General features: G+C 46.4%; 1 protein-coding gene across 1 annotated transcript; it reads left to right on the plus strand.

The window, feature by feature from the left end:
* Window positions 1-3,856: 3,856 nt before the first annotated feature.
* HPSE (heparanase) lies at window positions 3,857-16,773 on the plus strand. The gene is made up of 12 exons (XM_064711268.1): window positions 3,857-4,342; window positions 5,846-5,991; window positions 6,995-7,120; window positions 7,851-8,024; window positions 8,477-8,648; window positions 9,162-9,209; window positions 10,583-10,676; window positions 11,331-11,437; window positions 11,948-12,062; window positions 13,689-13,807; window positions 13,941-14,087; window positions 14,816-16,773. Exons 1-12 carry the CDS (start codon window positions 3,996-3,998, stop codon window positions 14,973-14,975), a joined length of 1,755 nt encoding a protein of 584 aa, XP_064567338.1. The 5' UTR covers window positions 3,857-3,995; the 3' UTR covers window positions 14,976-16,773.
* The last annotated feature ends 1,139 nt before the right edge of the window (window positions 16,774-17,912 follow it).

A 17,912-nucleotide genomic window follows, 5' to 3' on the forward strand; every position in this document is an offset into this window, starting at 1 on the left:
TTGCAGTTGTTGTCTCTGCTGTTCTCTTCACACAAACTGTGCTCTGCCTTGATGGATGAGTGCAATTCCCTTAAGGCTTTATCTGTGACCTTAGAGAAGATCAGAAATTAAATGAAGCTGCACTAATTTGCACTGAAACTTTGCTATATGTAGCTTGTCTTATTTTCCTGAAATCAAGCTTATCAGGCAAAGCAGTACATGTATTTTATACTGCTAGTTTTAATGTGATTTAATACTTTTCATATAGAGCTTTCTTCCCTGGGCTTTTCCCCTGGCTGGAGATGGGAGAAGAGAAAAAAGGGTAAAATACAACAGATGCTGCTCATGGTATTTTTGTACTGCCAGATGATGCTCAGTGCTTCAGTGGGCTGATTTATATAACACTCAGGTGTTGGAATCAATATGCATTAGTTTGGTAAATGTCATGGGTGAATGTGCTATGGGAAAACTTATGCTGATGATGGATTCAAGATATTTTGGAAAGCAAATATTTCTCACTTGCTTCAATGGGATATTTGTATCCTACAGCCTGTGTTAAATGAAAAGAAGCAACATTGATGAATTTATCTTATTTCCATGTGATATAATGGTAGATGCTTCAAAGCTAAGTAGGTCATAAAAATATGCTCTATTGGATGTTCCTGCCAATGTCTTCATAACCCACAGTAAATTGGATGAGAGCTATTGTGTGTGCAAGTCTGTTCAGGTGCAGAGAAATGTTCTGACCTAAAACCTCAGAGCATATTTCTTAGCCTTTATTTCTATTCACTCCACTTTCCAGCTTGCCCACATAGACCAGTTCTTGTGTTTGTGTGATTCCCTTTCTTCCTCTGAGTCATGATTCTGTGGACCTCTGTACATAACTTACTGAAAACTGTCTCCCTGGAAGGACTAGTAAGAGAGTCAGGCTTAGGATAAGGTTTAGCTGTTAATTTTCATAGTGTGAATGAGACCTATTGTGTTCCTATGTTCTGAAAAGCCATTTCCACATGAGTTAGTCCTGCCTAGCTCTCACTTTGTCCTTCCTTTTAAAGCTTCATTTAATCTCTGTGTGCATATCAAAGAAAACTGCCAAAATCTAGACCCAAGGTGTCATTTCCATCTCTGAACAAACAGGGTGTGCCATCTCAGACTCCCATAACCATCTGGGTTCAGAAATAAAACCAGCAGGGAGTACTGAGAGCTGCATTCTGTGTCAGGACAAGATCTGGCTGCAGGGAGGAAGGACAGCTCACAAAACCACTCTAATAGGCATCTCTGGTTTTGCAGTTTCCATGCTTTCTTCGCATCAGCTTAGCCTTAATTTCATCTTCCTGAGGCTTCTTACACAGAAACAGAGCAGCATCCTGACACAGGTCAGCTCTGTTCATCTGCCCAAACATCTGTGTCACAAGAATTGTTTGCCTTTTGCAAAGGCAGCTCTTCCCTTCTGAATTCCCTTAATATACACAAGGTGAAGCACTGACATATATATAGATACAGGTAAAACTCTATCAGTTATTGGTGCTTGCCCAGGAACAGCAGAGGTGCCCCTGCTAGCAATAGCCCATCGCTGCTGCTGCTGCTGTTAGACAGTGGAAATTCCTGGAAGGTTTTTAGTTCTTTCTAATCTAGTCATCACAGGGTATCTAATGGCATTACTGGGAGAAGCAGAACTGTCTGATAGGAGCTGCAAGACCAAAGTATTTGAATGTCACAAGGCAGGGGATAGGTTTTGTGTGAGACGAGGAAGAGGGATGGGACACTTGTTTGGAGCTGGCTTCAAGTAACACTCAAGTGGGCTTAAGCCTAGTCCTAGTTCTTAAGTGCTCCCCTTGTAGTTCATAGGGCATCGCTCAAATTCTGCCCTGATTTCCATAAGTCCAAATATATCTATACTGAGCTCCCCTACTCTGTAATATTTAAAAATGGGTACAAAACCATTTCAAAAATGCCCAAGCAAAAGCTGCTACTTTTCATTTAATGCTGGAATGCATTGTTTTCCAGCAACAAGGTTTCGCAGGCTGCTAAAAACACAACACTTGCCAGACTTCACGTACACACATCTGTACACAACAACTGATCCCAAAACATAGCCTTGACCATTTGAAATACACACCTTGTGCCTTTGCTGTGGAAGGGCACTGCACAGTAGCAAGTCACTCAAAATGTGTCCTCTCAAAGAAGAACATGAAGGATATAAAGGCAGAAGTAGGAAATTCCAAAAGAAAGAAATTGTGCACAGGCTGCACCTTGCCTGACAGCTCCTGACCTTTCCTCCTGCACCTGTGGCAACAACCTTAGCTAGAATTGCAGCAATGATTTTTTCACACACTGAACTACATTCTTGTATCCTTAGTTTACCCATGGGGCGGTGCACTTTGTTTGGTGCTCCACTCATCAGTGATAGATGAGTTATTCCTCTGGCAGATAGTCACCCCGGCCCTTCCTAGGGTGTAGCAATATAATTGGTGCTGCACTCCCAAAATGGGAAGCATTACCCCAACTAAGATACTGAGACAGAAGTGTCACTGATGTTTCCTTTTTGGCAGGGACGTGGATGAGTTTATCAAACGCAGAGTTAATTTAGTCAAGTTCTAGTTCCGGAGCAGAGTTACTTAATAGTACAAAAATGTAGAGCAAGCAGGAACAGGAAGGGCCAGGCAAGCAAGCACTTGAGCCACAGATTAATGCCCCAACTTCGGTGTGTATGGGAAGCACTGCACCTGAATAAAGTAACAGATTTACAGCCTGTTCCAGCAGGCAGCCATTTTCAAAACAAACTTCCTAAGAAATATGGATGCTTCAGGATTAATTGGTGCAGGTGGAAAATGTAATGGTGGTGTTAAATGTAGTTGTGTAAAAATTCTGCAAATGTGTCAGTAGTGTGCATAGAAACTTAGAAACCTTCTTGTAATCCAGGAAGCAAATTGTATTCTGGGTTGCATCAGAGGGAGAGTGGGCAGTTGATCAGGGGAGATGACTGTCCTCCTCTGCTCCAGACTCCATCTCTGGTACTGCATCCAGCCCTGGGCCCTCCAGACAAGAATTTGGATCTGTTAGGAAGTTACAAAGGTGATCAGGGGGCTGGAACAACTCTCCTTTGAAGAGAAGCTGAGAGAGCTGGGGTTGTTCAGCCTGGAGAGGAGAAGGCTCCAGCAGTTTCCAGTACCTGAAGGGATGACAAGAGAGCTGGAGAAGGACTTTTTACAAGGGCATGGAATGCTAGGGCGAGAGAGGAATGGCCTTAAGCTGAAGGAGGGTCAGTTTAGGCTCAATGCTACAAAGAAATTCTTTACTGTGGGGGTGGTGATGCACTGGCAGAAGTTGCCCAGAGAAGCTGTGTGCACCTGGAACCCTGGAAGTGTTCGAGGCCAGGCTGGATGGGGCTTTGAGCAACCTGGTCTAGTGGGAGGCATCCCTGTCCATGGTGTAGGGTTTGGAACAACCCAAGCCATTCCATGCCACTAAGCCATACCTGCTCCATGGCTGCAGCTGGCTCTTCCCTGACAGGCCTCCCTAACAAGGTCAGCTGCTGCCAAAGAACGAGTTCTAGTACGGACTGGACTCTGCAGGGTGCACCTAGAGGGCAGACCCAGAGCCTGCCTGAAACCTTTTGGTAGCAGCAATTCCAAATTTCATACCTCTGCAATTAGGACAAACACTTGTTCCAACAGTATGGACTGTTGCAACAGTCAGGTTTCAGCCTGACAGGGCTTGTGCTGCTGGCAGTCGGTGTCCCGCAGTGAAGGCCGCAGAAGGGGCTCCAGGCTGACATCCCAGCCCTGGAGAGGCAGCGAGCGTTCAGTGCTGGTGACATTTTCCAGACCGCTGGCTGTACACGGAAATGCTCAGGGCCGCCCGGGCAGGGCGGGATGCTGGAGGAGGCGGCTCTAAGGCTGCGAAGGTGCGAGCAGGAAAGGAGCCGGCTGTAAACACAGGTTCATTTTGCAATGGCTGAGGCGTTTGGGTAACACTGGCTGTCGGGCGTCTTGCTGCCGCTTTGAGGCTCGAAGATGCTGTTGGAGCTCTTCCAGAGGGTGAGGAAGGTCCTGCTCACGCCAGCGCGGTTCCTCCCGGCGGGGAGCGGAGCGCTGCAGCTCCGGGCCCGCCCTCCGAGCTCCTCGGGGTGGTGCCGGCGGCGTCGGGATGGCGGGCCGGGAGCGGGGATGCTGCTGCCGCCGCTGCTGCCGCTCCTGCTGCCGCTCCTGCTGCTGCCGCCGGCGCTGGCCCAGGGACACCGACCGGCGGTGCTGCGGCTGGGGCTCCGGGACAGCCCCCGAGCGGAGGTGAGCCCGGCTTTCCTCTCCCTCACCCTGGATGCCAGCCTCGCCCGGGACCCGCGCTATGTCGCCTTGCTCAGGTGAGTCGCCTCTCGCCCAGCTGGGCAACGGAGAAAGGGTCCTCGGGGGGAGGAGCGGGACGTGCCGGCAAAAGCGCTGCGGAGCGAGCCGGGGGGACGGGGAGTGCCTCACCCCTAGAAATGGGGTCGGGCGAGGCTGCTGGATCCCGACTGCTTCGGGCTCACTAATCCCGTCCTCCCGGGGCACAAGGCGGTGCCTTCCCCAGGTGCGAGCCGCGCCGGTCCGTTGGTGCTCGGGGAAGGAGGGGCTGGCATGGGGGGGGATGCAGGGAAAGCTCAGCTCGAGAATAAGCCTGGTAGAGGAGCTGCTTTGCCAGCAGAAAAAAAAGGAGAAGGAAACGGACGGAATTGCGGTTGCTTGCCCTCGAGAAATGGAGGCTTCGGGGTGTCCTTATCGCCCTCCGCAAGCACCGGAAAGGAGGCTGGGTCCTTTGAGGTGTGGGTCAGTCTGTTCCAGCTGACAACTGACCGGAATAGAGGAAACGGCCTCCGTTGTATCAGGGGGCTTCAGGCTGGATATTAAGAAAAAATTCTTCACTGAGAGGGTAAACATGCATTGGAACAGGCTGCGCAGGGAAGCAGATGGTGGAATCACCATCCATGTAAATGTTCAAAAAACGTGTGGATCCTCCAGTCCTGCTTTCCCACTACTTGCACGTTTTTGTCCTCACTGGGCTGGTGAGAAAGGTGTCACCAGCTTTACTGGAAAGTGCTCAGGTCTCCAACATCCAGCCCCATCCTCACACCCTGGGGTTCAGCCTGAGGCCAGGCCTGCCACCATGAGGAGCAGGAAGTACTTGGTGGCCTCTAATCTGCTGTTTGTCACCACGGAGCAGATAGTGCCTAACGTGCCCAGTGCCCTCCAAAGCCTTGTGGCTTCTTCCCCCAGAGAAGGCTGCCTGTTGGTGCTGCATATCCTCTATGGGATGTGTGGTGCTGCAAATCCAGCATGGGATGTGAGCAGGTCACAGTGATGTTCTGTTGTACACCTGCTTTGATAGAGGTAACACCTGTCCCAGCAGGGACTCCTAATCACCCTTGGGTACAAAGGCAAGTGCTTTGGCAGCTGTGAGGGAAGCTGGGGCTGATGATGTAAAGTCAGTTTTGTGCTCAAATTCTCACAGGACATTTATGTTGGCATTGCACAAACAAAACTAAAAACTCTAGGGGAGGAGGATGTTTAGGATGAAAAAAACCAAGATTGTTTTAAAGTTTTGCCTTACTTTGCCCCCAGGATTTGGCTCCCTGCTGATGTTCCCTCAGGTATGTTCTCCCCTTGTTGCCCATTAGACGTTCTCCTGGCTCACTTGGCATCAGTATCCCTTTTGTACAATGCAGAGGGCTGGAATGCAGATCCCAGTAAGCCATCAGGAATTCCCTTAGGCTACTGGGTAGCCCCAGGTCACCTACTGCAGCATGTTCCTCAAAGTGCTTGCCATGTTTACCCTTTACACAGTCTGCATAAATATAGTGGTTTCCTAATTGTTGGCATTCCCTCCTCAGCAATTCCAAGCTGCGTGCCCTGGCAGCGGCCCTGTCCCCAGGTTTCCTGAGGTTTGGTGGCACTGAGACAGACTTTCTTATCTTTGATCCCAACAAGGATTCAACCTCAGAAGAAAAAATCCTCTGGGAATTTCAGGCACAGCAAGGTAAAGTGGGCATCAACTTGTCAGACTTGAAACCATCCTAGGTTTTGGAGGGTCTTTGACACAGGCTGAGGATGCTGCAAGGGCACAGCAGCAACACTGGGGACCCTCTACAGTCTCAGTTTTGCCAGCATCCATGGAGAGGAGATCTGTGGACTTTCAGCATGGTTTGTGGGAAGAGCTGTGCCAGCTGTGGGAAATGGAGAAAGGATGTAGGGGAACTTGTATCCTCTGTGGCATCTCCTGAGACTCTCCCTTTGCTGCCCTCTGCTCCCTGCAGCAATCTTGGGAGCTCCCTCACTGTCTGGAAGATGGTCAAGTTCAGCTCAGAAGCTGTGGCTTCATTATGAAAATTAAGGAACGGATGTTCTGTTTCTCCTAAGAAATAACCTGAGGAGAACAGAGTGTTCAATCTCTCTCCCAAAACCAGAGAGCTTGGCTGGGGATGCAGCCTTGCCCTCCTGCTTTGACAGGGCAAATGCAAACCTGATGAAGCCCTGTCAACTGCTTGAGCTTGGTATTTTCTCTTTGAACTTAGCAAGAGGGTCAAGAGGTATTTCAAATGAAAAAAATCCTGTATATTCCTGTGGCACATAGCACAATTGTGCAATCCTACATTACTGTACGGCCAGTGATGCTCAGTTTTGAAGTCAAGTGGTATTTTTCCCTCATAGCACTTTGCAAAGTAGCCGCTTCCTGTGACTCTGGCTCATGCCTTCTTCTCTGGTTATGGCCTGTTCCTGGTTTGCATGCCAAGAAAAAAGCTTTGAAGGAAATGTGCCTTATGGCTCCTGACAGTGAGCCGTGTGGGGAAGTCAGCACTTTCCCCTGCATGAGATGGCCAGTGCAGGAAGCACTGCCCTGCCTCTGCAACACCATTGCATGCCAGGCTGGCTTATCTGCTCCTCAAGCATTGCAGCCCATGCTTTGTCAGCCCACTGGAACAAGGGTTTGCTGGCTGCTGAGGTGAGGAGTTAATTCCTATCAACCTGCTCCTGTCCTACAGAGGCTTGTGGCTCGAGGCCTGCATTTGCTGCTGTTGAGAAGATGCTGCTGGCCCAATGGCCCAGCCAGGAGAAGCTGATTCTTGCCGAACAGAACCGGAAAAAGCACAAAAACACCACCATTACAAGTAAGACTTAAACAGGGGGATGCAGTTCTCTGCCCCACAGTAAAAGGGCCATAGGCTATTAGGAGCTGAAACCACTGAAAAAGAAATATTTCACCCACTTTGAAAAATATTCAGAGAACTCTTTTTCTACTGTTTGGCATCCCACATTTAATAGCATTCGGTTGCAGGGGTTGGATGTGACAGTGGTCATAAGGGTTTTGAGGTGAAGAGAGAGGCAAGAATGTTGATTCCATTATCAGAAGGCTTGATTTATTATTTTATGATACATATACTACATTATAACTATACTAAAAAGAAATAGAAGAAAAAGTTCTCCGAAGGCTAGCTAAGCTAAGAATAGAAAAGAATGAATAACAAAGATCTGTGTCCCAGAGAGAGAGCGAGAGCCAGCTCTGCCGTGAGTGGTCAGTAAATCCAAACATCCACACGAGACCAATCAAGGGTCCACCTGTTGCATTCCACAGCAGCAGTTTACATTTGGTTGCTGAAACTGCAGCTTCTCAGAAGGGAGAAAAATCCCAAGAAAGGATTTTTCACATAAGATGTCTGCGACAGTTGGGAGGTTCTCAAAGCTTGCAAGATGTGTAGTGGGGCCTGACTTCTTCTGTCAGGCTGGGAAAGTTTGGCACATCTGCAGCATCAGGCTAAATAAATACAGGCAGTAAAGATTGTAACTTGGCCACAGCTCAACTACCTTAAGATAAACACCCCTCCTTTCTCCTCTGTGCAGAAAATACACTGGATATTCTCTACAGCTTTGCAAACTGCTCAGGGTTTCACCTGATCTTTGGACTCAATGCCTTGCTGCGGAAAGGTGGCTTGCAGTGGGACAGCTCAAATGCCCAGGCACTGCTGGACTACTGTGCTTCCCAGAGGTACAACATCTCCTGGGAACTTGGGAATGGTAAGTGCTTGTTGACCAGACCAGCCATCACCTAGAAAAGTACCACCAGAGGGTGTGGGCTAGTAACTTTGGATATTTTGGATGATGGCACATCAAGGCAAGGTGATGTTTTATAAAGAGACATTAAGGTCTTAATTTTCAGGGGGATTTTACAGAAAGGCAAAATGAATGAGCAAATTGAGATGATTTTGCTGCTCCTATCAGGGCTTTGAGATGAGGTGAACAATCCCCCACAAGGTGCAGGATGTCACCTATGGCTGGGACAGAGTCCTGGAGAGCAGCACGCTGTACCCCCCAAGCTTTTGGTTTCATGCTTACCTTCAAATATCTCACCCACACTATGCCAGATCAGGTGAAGCCTTAGGGAACTGGTGCTTCCCATGTGGATGGAACTGCCCTAATTTGTGCCCCAGAAATAGAGAGGGGTGTTGATGGGCATGTGTCTTCCTCAGAGCCCAACAGCTTCAGGAAGAAATCTGGCATCCACATTGATGGCTTCCAGCTGGGGCAAGATTTCATCCACTTACGCCAACTGCTGAATAACTATGCCCTCTATCAGCATGCCAAGCTCTACGGCCCTGACGTTGGGCAGCCCCGAAAGCACACACGGAGACTGCTCAGAAGGTAGGAGTGTGAGCTTCCAGCAGCATTCCCTGGAGTGAGGCAGCTGTGGAGAATTGTGGCTTGTCTGCCCCTATATGCAGGAGGCATGAAGAGGCTTTAAGGCAGGGTTGAACAATTTTTTTTCACCTTGACAGATGACAATTATAATCTTACCTTCATGCTTGAGTTCAAGGCCTGAATACTCAGCCAGGTAAAACTCAGCTGCTGGAAGTACATCAGTGGTCCACACATTTTCCTATTGAGTATACTGCCTCTAGGGTTGTGCTTACAAGGGCTTTTATCCTGAAAAACACCCACATGTTATACAAAGGTCAATTCATCCTCCCAGCAACCTGCTAAGGAAGTCAGGCTGCCCAAAGCCTGCTTAAAAGCCATGGCAAGCCTGGCCCCCAGCATTCACCATCAGCACTGCCAGCTGTGGGGAGAGGGGAGGGCTGTGCATGGTGTTGCACTAGTGGGAGTAATGACTGGTGCTGCTAATCCCCTTTCCTCCACCATTCCCTCTGCTTGCAGCTTCCTGAAATCGGGAGGGAAGGTGATCGACTCTGTCACATGGCACCAGTAAGTACCATTTGGATGCCACTGTCACTCTGATTACTGCCTCATTTTCTTTAAAAAATGTCAATTTGAACAGAATTATCAGTCTCAACAGAAAAGAGGGGGGTGAAATGCCCCTTTTGACAGTTTCTCAGGGGCCTCTCCACAAAGTTCTATGTTCAGAAAGGAGATTAATTGAGGGAGATATTACAGAAATGCTGATGCCTCCAAAGGGTCTACTTGGTGCAGAGACCCAAAAGCAGTGGTAGGGGTTAGTCACGGGGAATGTAACATGCGCAAGATGATAATATTGTTTGCTCTATTTATGTCTAGTTGATATAAAGAAAAAGCCCTGTAGGTCTGGCTGACCCCTGTCCATGGAGAATTGCCAGCAGCTCCTCCTGCTCCCTTGAGTTTGCTCTTGGAGTAATTTCAGGCTCTGTGTGGGTAACTCAGGCTCAGATCCCACACACAGTGCAAACAGCACTGGCACCTGGCCCTTTCCTCCTGTGCAGGGACTTTGATTGGTAGGTTTAAAGTGCTCACGGCAACAGTGGAGTAAACTGGCCTCAGGGCCATGAACTCCACATGTTTGAAAGTCATTTCCATGTGAAGGCAGTTTTCTTTCCAGAGTCAAAAGCAGGACATGATATGCAGCAGTCAGACAACAGTGAGAAAAGATGTACATACTCATTTTTATATATATGTATACATACAGCAATTATCTATTTTCAGCTGCTAGAAAGGCATGAAACATGTCCTTTCCCCTTCCTGGGCTGTTGTTAACTCATTTAGGATTATCAGGTTTTAGCTTCCTCTTGTGGGTGGAAGGCTTCAGCTGTTTTTGGTCAGACTGAGTGAGAGCAGGATGAACTGCAAAAGCCACCATTCCAATTTATTTGGACAAACAAGACTTAAAAGCTCTTCTGCTCATGGTGGAGGGCACCATTTATGCCATAGGGATGCCCATATTTCAGCTCCCTCCAAGTGGCCAAAATATTCCAGCAGATGGACATATGCTGTGAGCTGATATTTTCAATATATAACTTATTAGAGTTGAGCAAGTAATCACATAGACTCCTCAACAGAAGAAGACTTACAGAAGCTGGCTCTTGGTGATGTTTTCCTTGTTCTTAATAAATAGATGCAAACAAACCTATTACTTCTGCTGGTGGAAATTTCTGTGATATCCTGACTCCACTGAGGTAATCATATCTTTAAGTCCCTTAAATAAAAGTGACAGACCTACACATTTGGAAACAAAAAATTAAAAAGCACTGGACAGAAAAATCATGCTGTGGATAAATGTACCAATCAACTGAATTTTTTCAGTGGTGTTTTGTACCACTGGTGGTATTACTCCCTAATTTTGTCTATGTTTTTTCCCTGATTTTCAGTTACTATGTGAATGGACAGAGTGCAACAAGGGGGGATTTCTTGAGCCCTGAAGTGTTGGACTCCTTTGCCACAGCCATATATGAAGTCCTGGAGGTGAAGTCCAGGAGATCCTGTTCAATCATTCCCATGTTCAGTTTCCAGGGGGTTAACGGAATCCAAAATAAAGCACTACTTCTTACTAGCAATAGACAGGGATACTCAAAGCTTGAGTTCTGCTGGCATTGTATATAAAAAAAATAAAATTAAAAGTAATGATACTAAAAATAAATGAGCTCCAACAGTTTGCTATGCAGCAAACATGATGCCACGTGCATCACACACCTACAACATTCTCATTTATTGATAGAGTAATTACTCAGAGATGTAATTTATCGTTATCCCATCCCCCCAATGTTTCTGGGGTGTTTTTTTTGTTTTTTTTTTTTTTTTTTTTTTCTGAGATCCTGACAGCATTATAACTTAGAATATAGCATTACTCAGCACAAGAGGAACTATGGGACCTGGATTTTAGTGATGTTTGTCCTGTTTTACATGGGTAGCAAGTTAGGGATTTTTTCAGGGGGGAATGTAAATCTACTTCTAGTCCTTTCGATCCAAATTTCTGTGCCATCCCATCTCAGAGCATTATCCCTTAAATGTAAACATCCTAAGTAAGCCTTTGGCTAAAACACAAAATATTTTTCATTTCAGTAGCCAAAAAATTAACTGTCGTTTCTTTCTCTTCTTTTCTAATGCCACGCTGGCCAGATTGTTGGTCAGACTGTGCCGGACAAGAAGGTGTGGCTGGGAGAGACGAGCTCTGCCTATGGAGGAGGAGCTCCCAGATTGTCTAACACCTATGTTGCTGGTTTTATGTGAGTACTGGGTCCCAGATGTGGGGAAATTATGTATTTTGACAGCTGAATGGGGCTGCCCCACAGGAGGAATGTGGCTTCCTCAGGCTTCCTGGGGAGTGAGAGCAGTTTTTTTCCATCCTATAAGACATGATGACTTTTTATCAGGGTGTGGTGGGCCAGCAAGTCAAAGTCTGATAATGACAGGCAACCTTTTGTTGTGTGATGATTTCTCTCAGCCTTCAGACCCTTGGCCAGTTCAGGAGAAACTGCTGTCACTCCTAGTTTCCACCACCTACAAACAGGGGAATGGAGCAACCGTTCCCACCAACTTGGACTTCAAGAGGTGGACTGAAATTATTTTTTCATGCAACCAATGCAAGACTTGAAATTAGTTGTGTGCTTTTAAGGAAGTCATCATCACTCACTAAGTTTTGTTTTCCTGCTTCCCAATCTGGTTTGAGAGGGGCAACAAAGTACTGCTGAGGTCAGCACTTTCATCTGCATGATATTTGCCTCATTTTTTGGCAGGTGGTTGGACAAACTCGGGCTTTCAGCCAGGCAGGGGATTGATGTGGTCATGAGACAGGTTTTCTTCGGGGCAGGGACCTATCACCTAGTGGACGCCAACTTTGAGCCTTTGCCGGTATGTGAACAGCCCCTGGATGCACCTCTGCACAGGCAGCTCTGGGTGTGGAGGGACAGGCCAGCTATTTTAACAACACCTTTTTTTGCTTGGATGGCCACAGGTATCCTTGCACCTTAAGCTATCTCATGTTGCACTACAGGTTAATGTATTATTACAAATATATGTATGCACACTAGATATTTACTCCAACTGCAGGGGGCAGCCAGTCTTCAGCACATCAGAAACTGATTTGTGGGACACAATGCTCTGGTTTGTACATAGCAGCTCCTGGATCTCACAAGGTTTTTCTGGATGGTCTGTTTTGGGTTGACTACTCCTCAGCTGAGTGATCTGTAGTTTATAAACAGAAGGGAAAAGACATATTAAAATCTATTATATTCCATGTGAAAACCATGCCACCGTGAAGTCAAGTGTTATATGAGCATACTCATCCTACAGTTGTGGCTGAAGGATAATTAAATTGAAATATACATTTAGTATAGTTTTATTTATTAGGAAATATACTTTGCTGTGATGAAACTTCATTATATGAACTATACATTGTTCTTGCAGAAGTGACACATTTCTTTGTACTACTAGCGCTTAGATTGGGGTGAGGGACAGCATCTTCCTTTTTCACTTTCCTCTCATTTTTCTGCTTCCAAATTGTGATTTTCACTGGTGGTCATAGAGCCAGCCTAAAAGAAAACCCAGCATACAGGGATTTTCCATCCTACTTGCTCAGCTGCTTCCTATGCCAGAGGCTGCATCATCAGGCTTGTGACTTTGGGCTTTTCATTCCCTCATTAAAATAGATTTAATTTGGACTGAAACTGTGTGCCCTTTTCCTCACCTATGGACAGTACAGATGTTAACCAAGCCAGTAATACTTCAGAGGCAGGGAAATCCAAATCCAGCTGTAGTTAGCACAGAAATGAGGAAGCACATCAGTGTCAGAAGGCTACATTTCCTTGCAGAGGGATTCAGAATGAAGGCTGATAGCAAAAGTAATTTCCTGGGCTTTTGGTGAGTCAGAGGAGAAACACAATAGTTTTCCTCCTAAGAAAACCTCAAAGACCAACAAATGAGCTGGGAGAAGCTCTCTGAAAGCAGGAAAGACCTGGAAAAAATGACTCTGCACTGGGCATTGCCCTGCTCTGAGGCATCATCCTGGAGTGTCAGAGGATACATTTGTGACTCAGATTTAGAAATCCATCCTGATACCTGTTCAGAAGTACAATGTTAAAGGGGTCAAAGTTTAGGAGTTCCTTCTTGGTGTTGCACCTGTGCCTTAGGTACAAGCTTTCCTGCAGGAAGGGCAGCTTACATTCCTGCATTCAGTCCCAAGGTTCTTTGTACCCTGCAGAAGGGCATTTCGAAAGCACAATCTCTCCCTGACAGAGCTCTGAGAGTTCCTTATGAAGGGGAAAATGTGTCTAAGGCACCTTCTAAACACAGCTGCTCACAGGCAGGGCTTCCCTTTTAGCTATGGTGTGTGAATTTAAGTAGATGTGAAAAGCTTAGTAAAGCAAAAAGCAAAAAGCTATGGGGAAAACCCCTTGACATGAGCTTCAAAATTAAGGTTAGATGTGTGGAGCACCTGGCATGTATGCAATTTTTTCCATGTGTTTTTGTGCCTCCCAGGACTACTGGCTCTCACTGCTCTACAAGAAGCTGGTGGGTACCAAGGTGCTGCAGGTCAGCCTGGCCGGAGCCAACAAGACGAAGCTCCGTGTCTACCTCCACTGCACAAGCAGCCTCAAGTAAGCCTCCAGAAAGGGCAAAATAGCCTGGAAACTGAGCCCATGGCCACCCCCGGGCCAAAAAATGCCCTTTGGGACATTGCAAGGTCACACATCATTCTGATCCCCACCATCACCTTCTCTTGCCTTGCAGCCCAAAGTACAGAGAAGGGGATGTGACACTGTTTGCTTTAAACCTCTACAACGTCACCCATCATTTGGAGCTACCAGATTACCTATCGAGCAAGCATGTGGATCAGTACCTCTTACTTCCTCATGGCAAAGAGAATATTCTTTCCAGGTAAGTTGCAATTCCTTCATCCCTGAGGAAAGACTGTGAGTAGGCTTAGATGGTCTTTAAAACCTCACTTTCTTCAATTTGCAAGGGGAAAGAAGAAGTTACCATTCATTCATCTGGATTTGTTTCAGTAAGATCTGACTTCTGTTAAATCAGGTCTCCTAAACTCAGGCTGCTGAAAGCTTACTAAGTTATAAGGACACTTGATGTTACTTTGGAAGTTTATCCTAGCAGGTGTCAGTGTTCTGGACCAGCTGCTAAAGTCCTGTTTTGTTTTGGTTTGGGTTTTTTTGCACAAGCACAATTATATTGCTTTCCCAAGTGCCAGCTCCTGATTTATAGCAACGTGTTCAGACTTTGTATGTGGGTGGGATCTTTTTGTTGTCATTGTTAATGCATCCACAGGGAAAAGATCTGCTCTGTGGGCGAAAAAGAATATTAATATTTTCAGAAGAAAAAGCAATTTAAATTTGTACTTTTCAAAGTCTGTCTAGCTGTTGACCTCACTGGAAGAGAAAGAAACGTACTTTTAAATGTGCTTGTGCTACCACTCTGAAGGAGTCCCTGTAGTGGGAGTGCTGCAGATGTCTGTGTGTGTGTGTACACACACATTCAAGGGAAGTTCGGTTTGGCTTTGGGCTGAGTTAATGTTTACACTCAGGCCCAGAGCAGCTTGTACTCAATGGCAAACAGAGCACAGCTGCCCAAACAGCCTCTCTGTTCCTCTGCAGGTCCATTGAGCTGAACGGCCGCGTGCTGCGGATGCTGGATGATGAAACACTGCCAGAGCTTGTGGAAAAGCCCCTTGGTCCTGGCAGACTGCTTGGCCTTCCACCCTTCTCCTACGGCTTTTATGTTATCAAAAATGCCAAAGCTATTGCTTGCATTTAAGTGGTCAACACACACACTCAGGATAAATGTAAAGCATTTGCCTAGTAGGAAATTCTAATCCTAGAAATTCACATTTCTGCCACGGGATTTAATTCTGGTAAAGGAAGCAAATGTTGCAGCACTAGCACAGCTGTTAGCTGGGGAAGACTAAGGTCCCACTGGGTAACTGGTACAAGGAAGATTCCAGGAGAATTATCCAGGTAGAATAAGACCAGGCAGGTGCTGGTTTATCTCTTGATCTAGCCTGTCACTGTGCTTGAGCGTGGAACCCTTCTCCACACCACGCAGAGAGCTTCTCACACTACCTGGGGCTCTGCCTACCCAGGCACTGCAACCTCCCCTCTCCCTCTCCTTTTGGCAAGCACAGCTCCTAAAGCAGTTTCTCCAAAAGCTTGCCTTCAGGAAGGATAAGCAGAGTTTTTATTTGAGCTGTACAGCTGTGACCTCGCACTGTGTGGGGAAGCCTGAGAGAGGGCTGTGGTTGCTGAGGGTGTCTTGGGCTGGAAATTCTGGACACACAAAGCAAACCAAGGTCAGGGTGCTTGCAGGGGCAAAGGCCTTGCAGAGAAACCAGTTCCTCTATTAGATTTGGGGAGACAACACACATTTTTCTCAAGCTAGGATTGTTCAGTCACAAGATGAAGCTGTGGCTCTGTGCTTTCCAAAGGCAAGTTGTTGATGCAGGAAATGCAGGCTGCTCCTGTAGGGTGGTCAAACTCTGCCATCACACACTTCTTCCCTGCACGAAAAGGAGAGGAGCCCAGCAGGCCCTGGCAATAACCCTCTGTGCTCAGGAGGCTGCACAGTGAGTGCTCATGACCCTTCAGCCTGCACCACTCTGCAGGCAGTTGAGCTGGAAAGGACTTTCCTGAACCTGTGCACAGGTAAAGCTCTCAAGCTCTCTCTGCTTTACACTCCCTGATGCACCCAGGTCTCTCTTGTCTTGGGGAAATGGGATAGGAGAGACGCTGAGGAAACCACTCACCCCTCAACCACCAGAGTTGCTATAGAGCATCCTGGGGACAGAAGTGCCCAGTCAGGCTGACATCCTTCTTACTGGAAAAACAGCAATTTTGGACAGAAATCAGTGTTGGTGGTGGCTTTTCTCCCCAGCTGAGCCTTCCCCATGCACACCCTGTTGCAGTTGGCTGTGCCAGGAATAGTTCCCTGTGGCACACAGGCTGCTGGTCCTTAGGGCAACAGAAAGCCTAGGACAGTAGCTGGGGCCTTCTGCATATATTTATTTGCATCTACTTTTCTTGAAGGTATGTAGCCCACACCACTCTCAATGCCTTATATTTATGAGCACAGCAGGGAAGAACTACCCCACACTACTGTACCTCCCTTTTTAAGCTTTAAAAAGATGCTACTAGTTACATGGGGTTTAATGTAGGGCAGGAAACCTTTTTTAATGAGATGACTTTCAAAACTGATGTACTTTCGTAGCTGTGATGGAAACCTGCACACTGAAAAGGTTATACTTGAGTTCAGTGTGTCAAAGGAGTGTGTGCATCCATGGAGCAGATGCATTTTGTGAAGGGTTATGTATCAGAGGATAACATAGATCAGAAACAAGGAAGGGTGAGTTTGTTTACATTGTCTAAGTTCAATAACAGAAGGAAAGAGAGTGTAAGATGGAAAGTCTTACATACAGTCAACATGAAGTTAATAATATATTATTATTATTATTGTAAAAATGTAAGTTCCAACCAAAACATCAAAGTTATCATTTGCCTGGTAGCTTCTTTTTAGGACTTTTCTAAATATTTTGTTTATTCCAATGCTTGTGAGTTTTGTATTTGAAGATTTTCATTAAAGCAATTTATACCAACTTTTGGCAATCTTAATTTTTTTTAAGACTCCTTTTTGACATGTTGATACCAGGACACTCCCTACTTTTCTTTTGATCATAACTACCCGTGTTTCTTTTTACTATCAGTAAGAATACCCAAGTACACAAAAATGAAAGAAGTCCTACACAGGTTGGTGTGTTTCAATTGTGTTTGCCAAGCAGCTCAGAAGCCCTCCACCCAATGTGACTCAGATGTGAAACATGTGCTGGTGACTGGCACACAGGAACTATCAGGAGGGGCCCGGGATGTTTGCACATGCAAATGACAGCTGCTGCCAACCGTGGCTCCTCTCTGAGCCCTGTTCTTGGTGGTGGGGTGGGGAGGGGAGGTTTGATTTACAGCTCAGTAAATCAAAAACCTCGCTCTTTACAAAGTGTTGCACATCAAGCTAATAGCTACTGTTAGCTCTACACAAACAGAGCACGAGGGACAAAAGTGCAGGGAATGGGAAAGATGCTGGATCCCAGCACACCAAGGAGAGTATGGTCTGAAACAGAGATGAACATCACCCCAGGACCAATGCCTGCCCCACCCTTATCTCTGGGGCTTTTATTCCTCTGTGAATGTCATAAACCTCAGGGGATCGAATACACTTATTTGAGAGCAGGGAGAATCATATTTCACACTCATTCCAATTCACTTTTGCCCTTTTGACTCTTGAGGTCAGATTACTTACATTGAATCTCCTAGAAGGTGGAGTAAGTTGCATCACACTTTGGAGCAGGGGATCATTTGGTGTATGTGAAAATAAGGAAACTGATAACCACCTTAGAGTCAGGGACATTTTGACCATCAACTCAGATTTCAGCTAAAGAAGACAGCAGGGCTTTATTAGTCTGAAATGAGCTATTCCCTAGGTTATCTTTCAGTGAAGGCCCAGGCCACATTATTATGAATGTAAATACAGCAGCAGTAACTGTAAAAGTTTACTTTGTAAAAGTTTACTGCTCTACTTCCACGAGCTCCTTAAAATTTTTCTGCAGACAGTCCAGGGTTTCCTTGCCACTTCACACATATAAAAACACCAAAGCAATGTCTACAGAGGACATACACCTGGTGACAATGAGCATCCACGTTCCTACAC

Source organism: Zonotrichia leucophrys, chromosome 4, assembly GCF_028769735.1.
Source record: "Zonotrichia leucophrys gambelii isolate GWCS_2022_RI chromosome 4, RI_Zleu_2.0, whole genome shotgun sequence".
In the NCBI taxonomy this organism is placed as follows: Eukaryota; Metazoa; Chordata; class Aves; order Passeriformes; family Passerellidae; genus Zonotrichia; species Zonotrichia leucophrys.

Bases quoted from the DNA above. Each gene is read 5' to 3' on its own strand.
- HPSE (XM_064711268.1), top strand. From the start codon at position 3,996: ATGCTGTTGGAGCTCTTCCAGAGGGTGAGGAAGGTCCTGCTCACGCCA. The intron at 7,121-7,850 runs GTAAGACTTAAA...TCCTCTGTGCAG, and splicing joins CAAAAACACCACCATTACAA to AAAATACACTGGATATTCTC. The intron at 8,649-9,161 runs GTAGGAGTGTGA...CTCTGCTTGCAG, and splicing joins ACACGGAGACTGCTCAGAAG to CTTCCTGAAATCGGGAGGGA.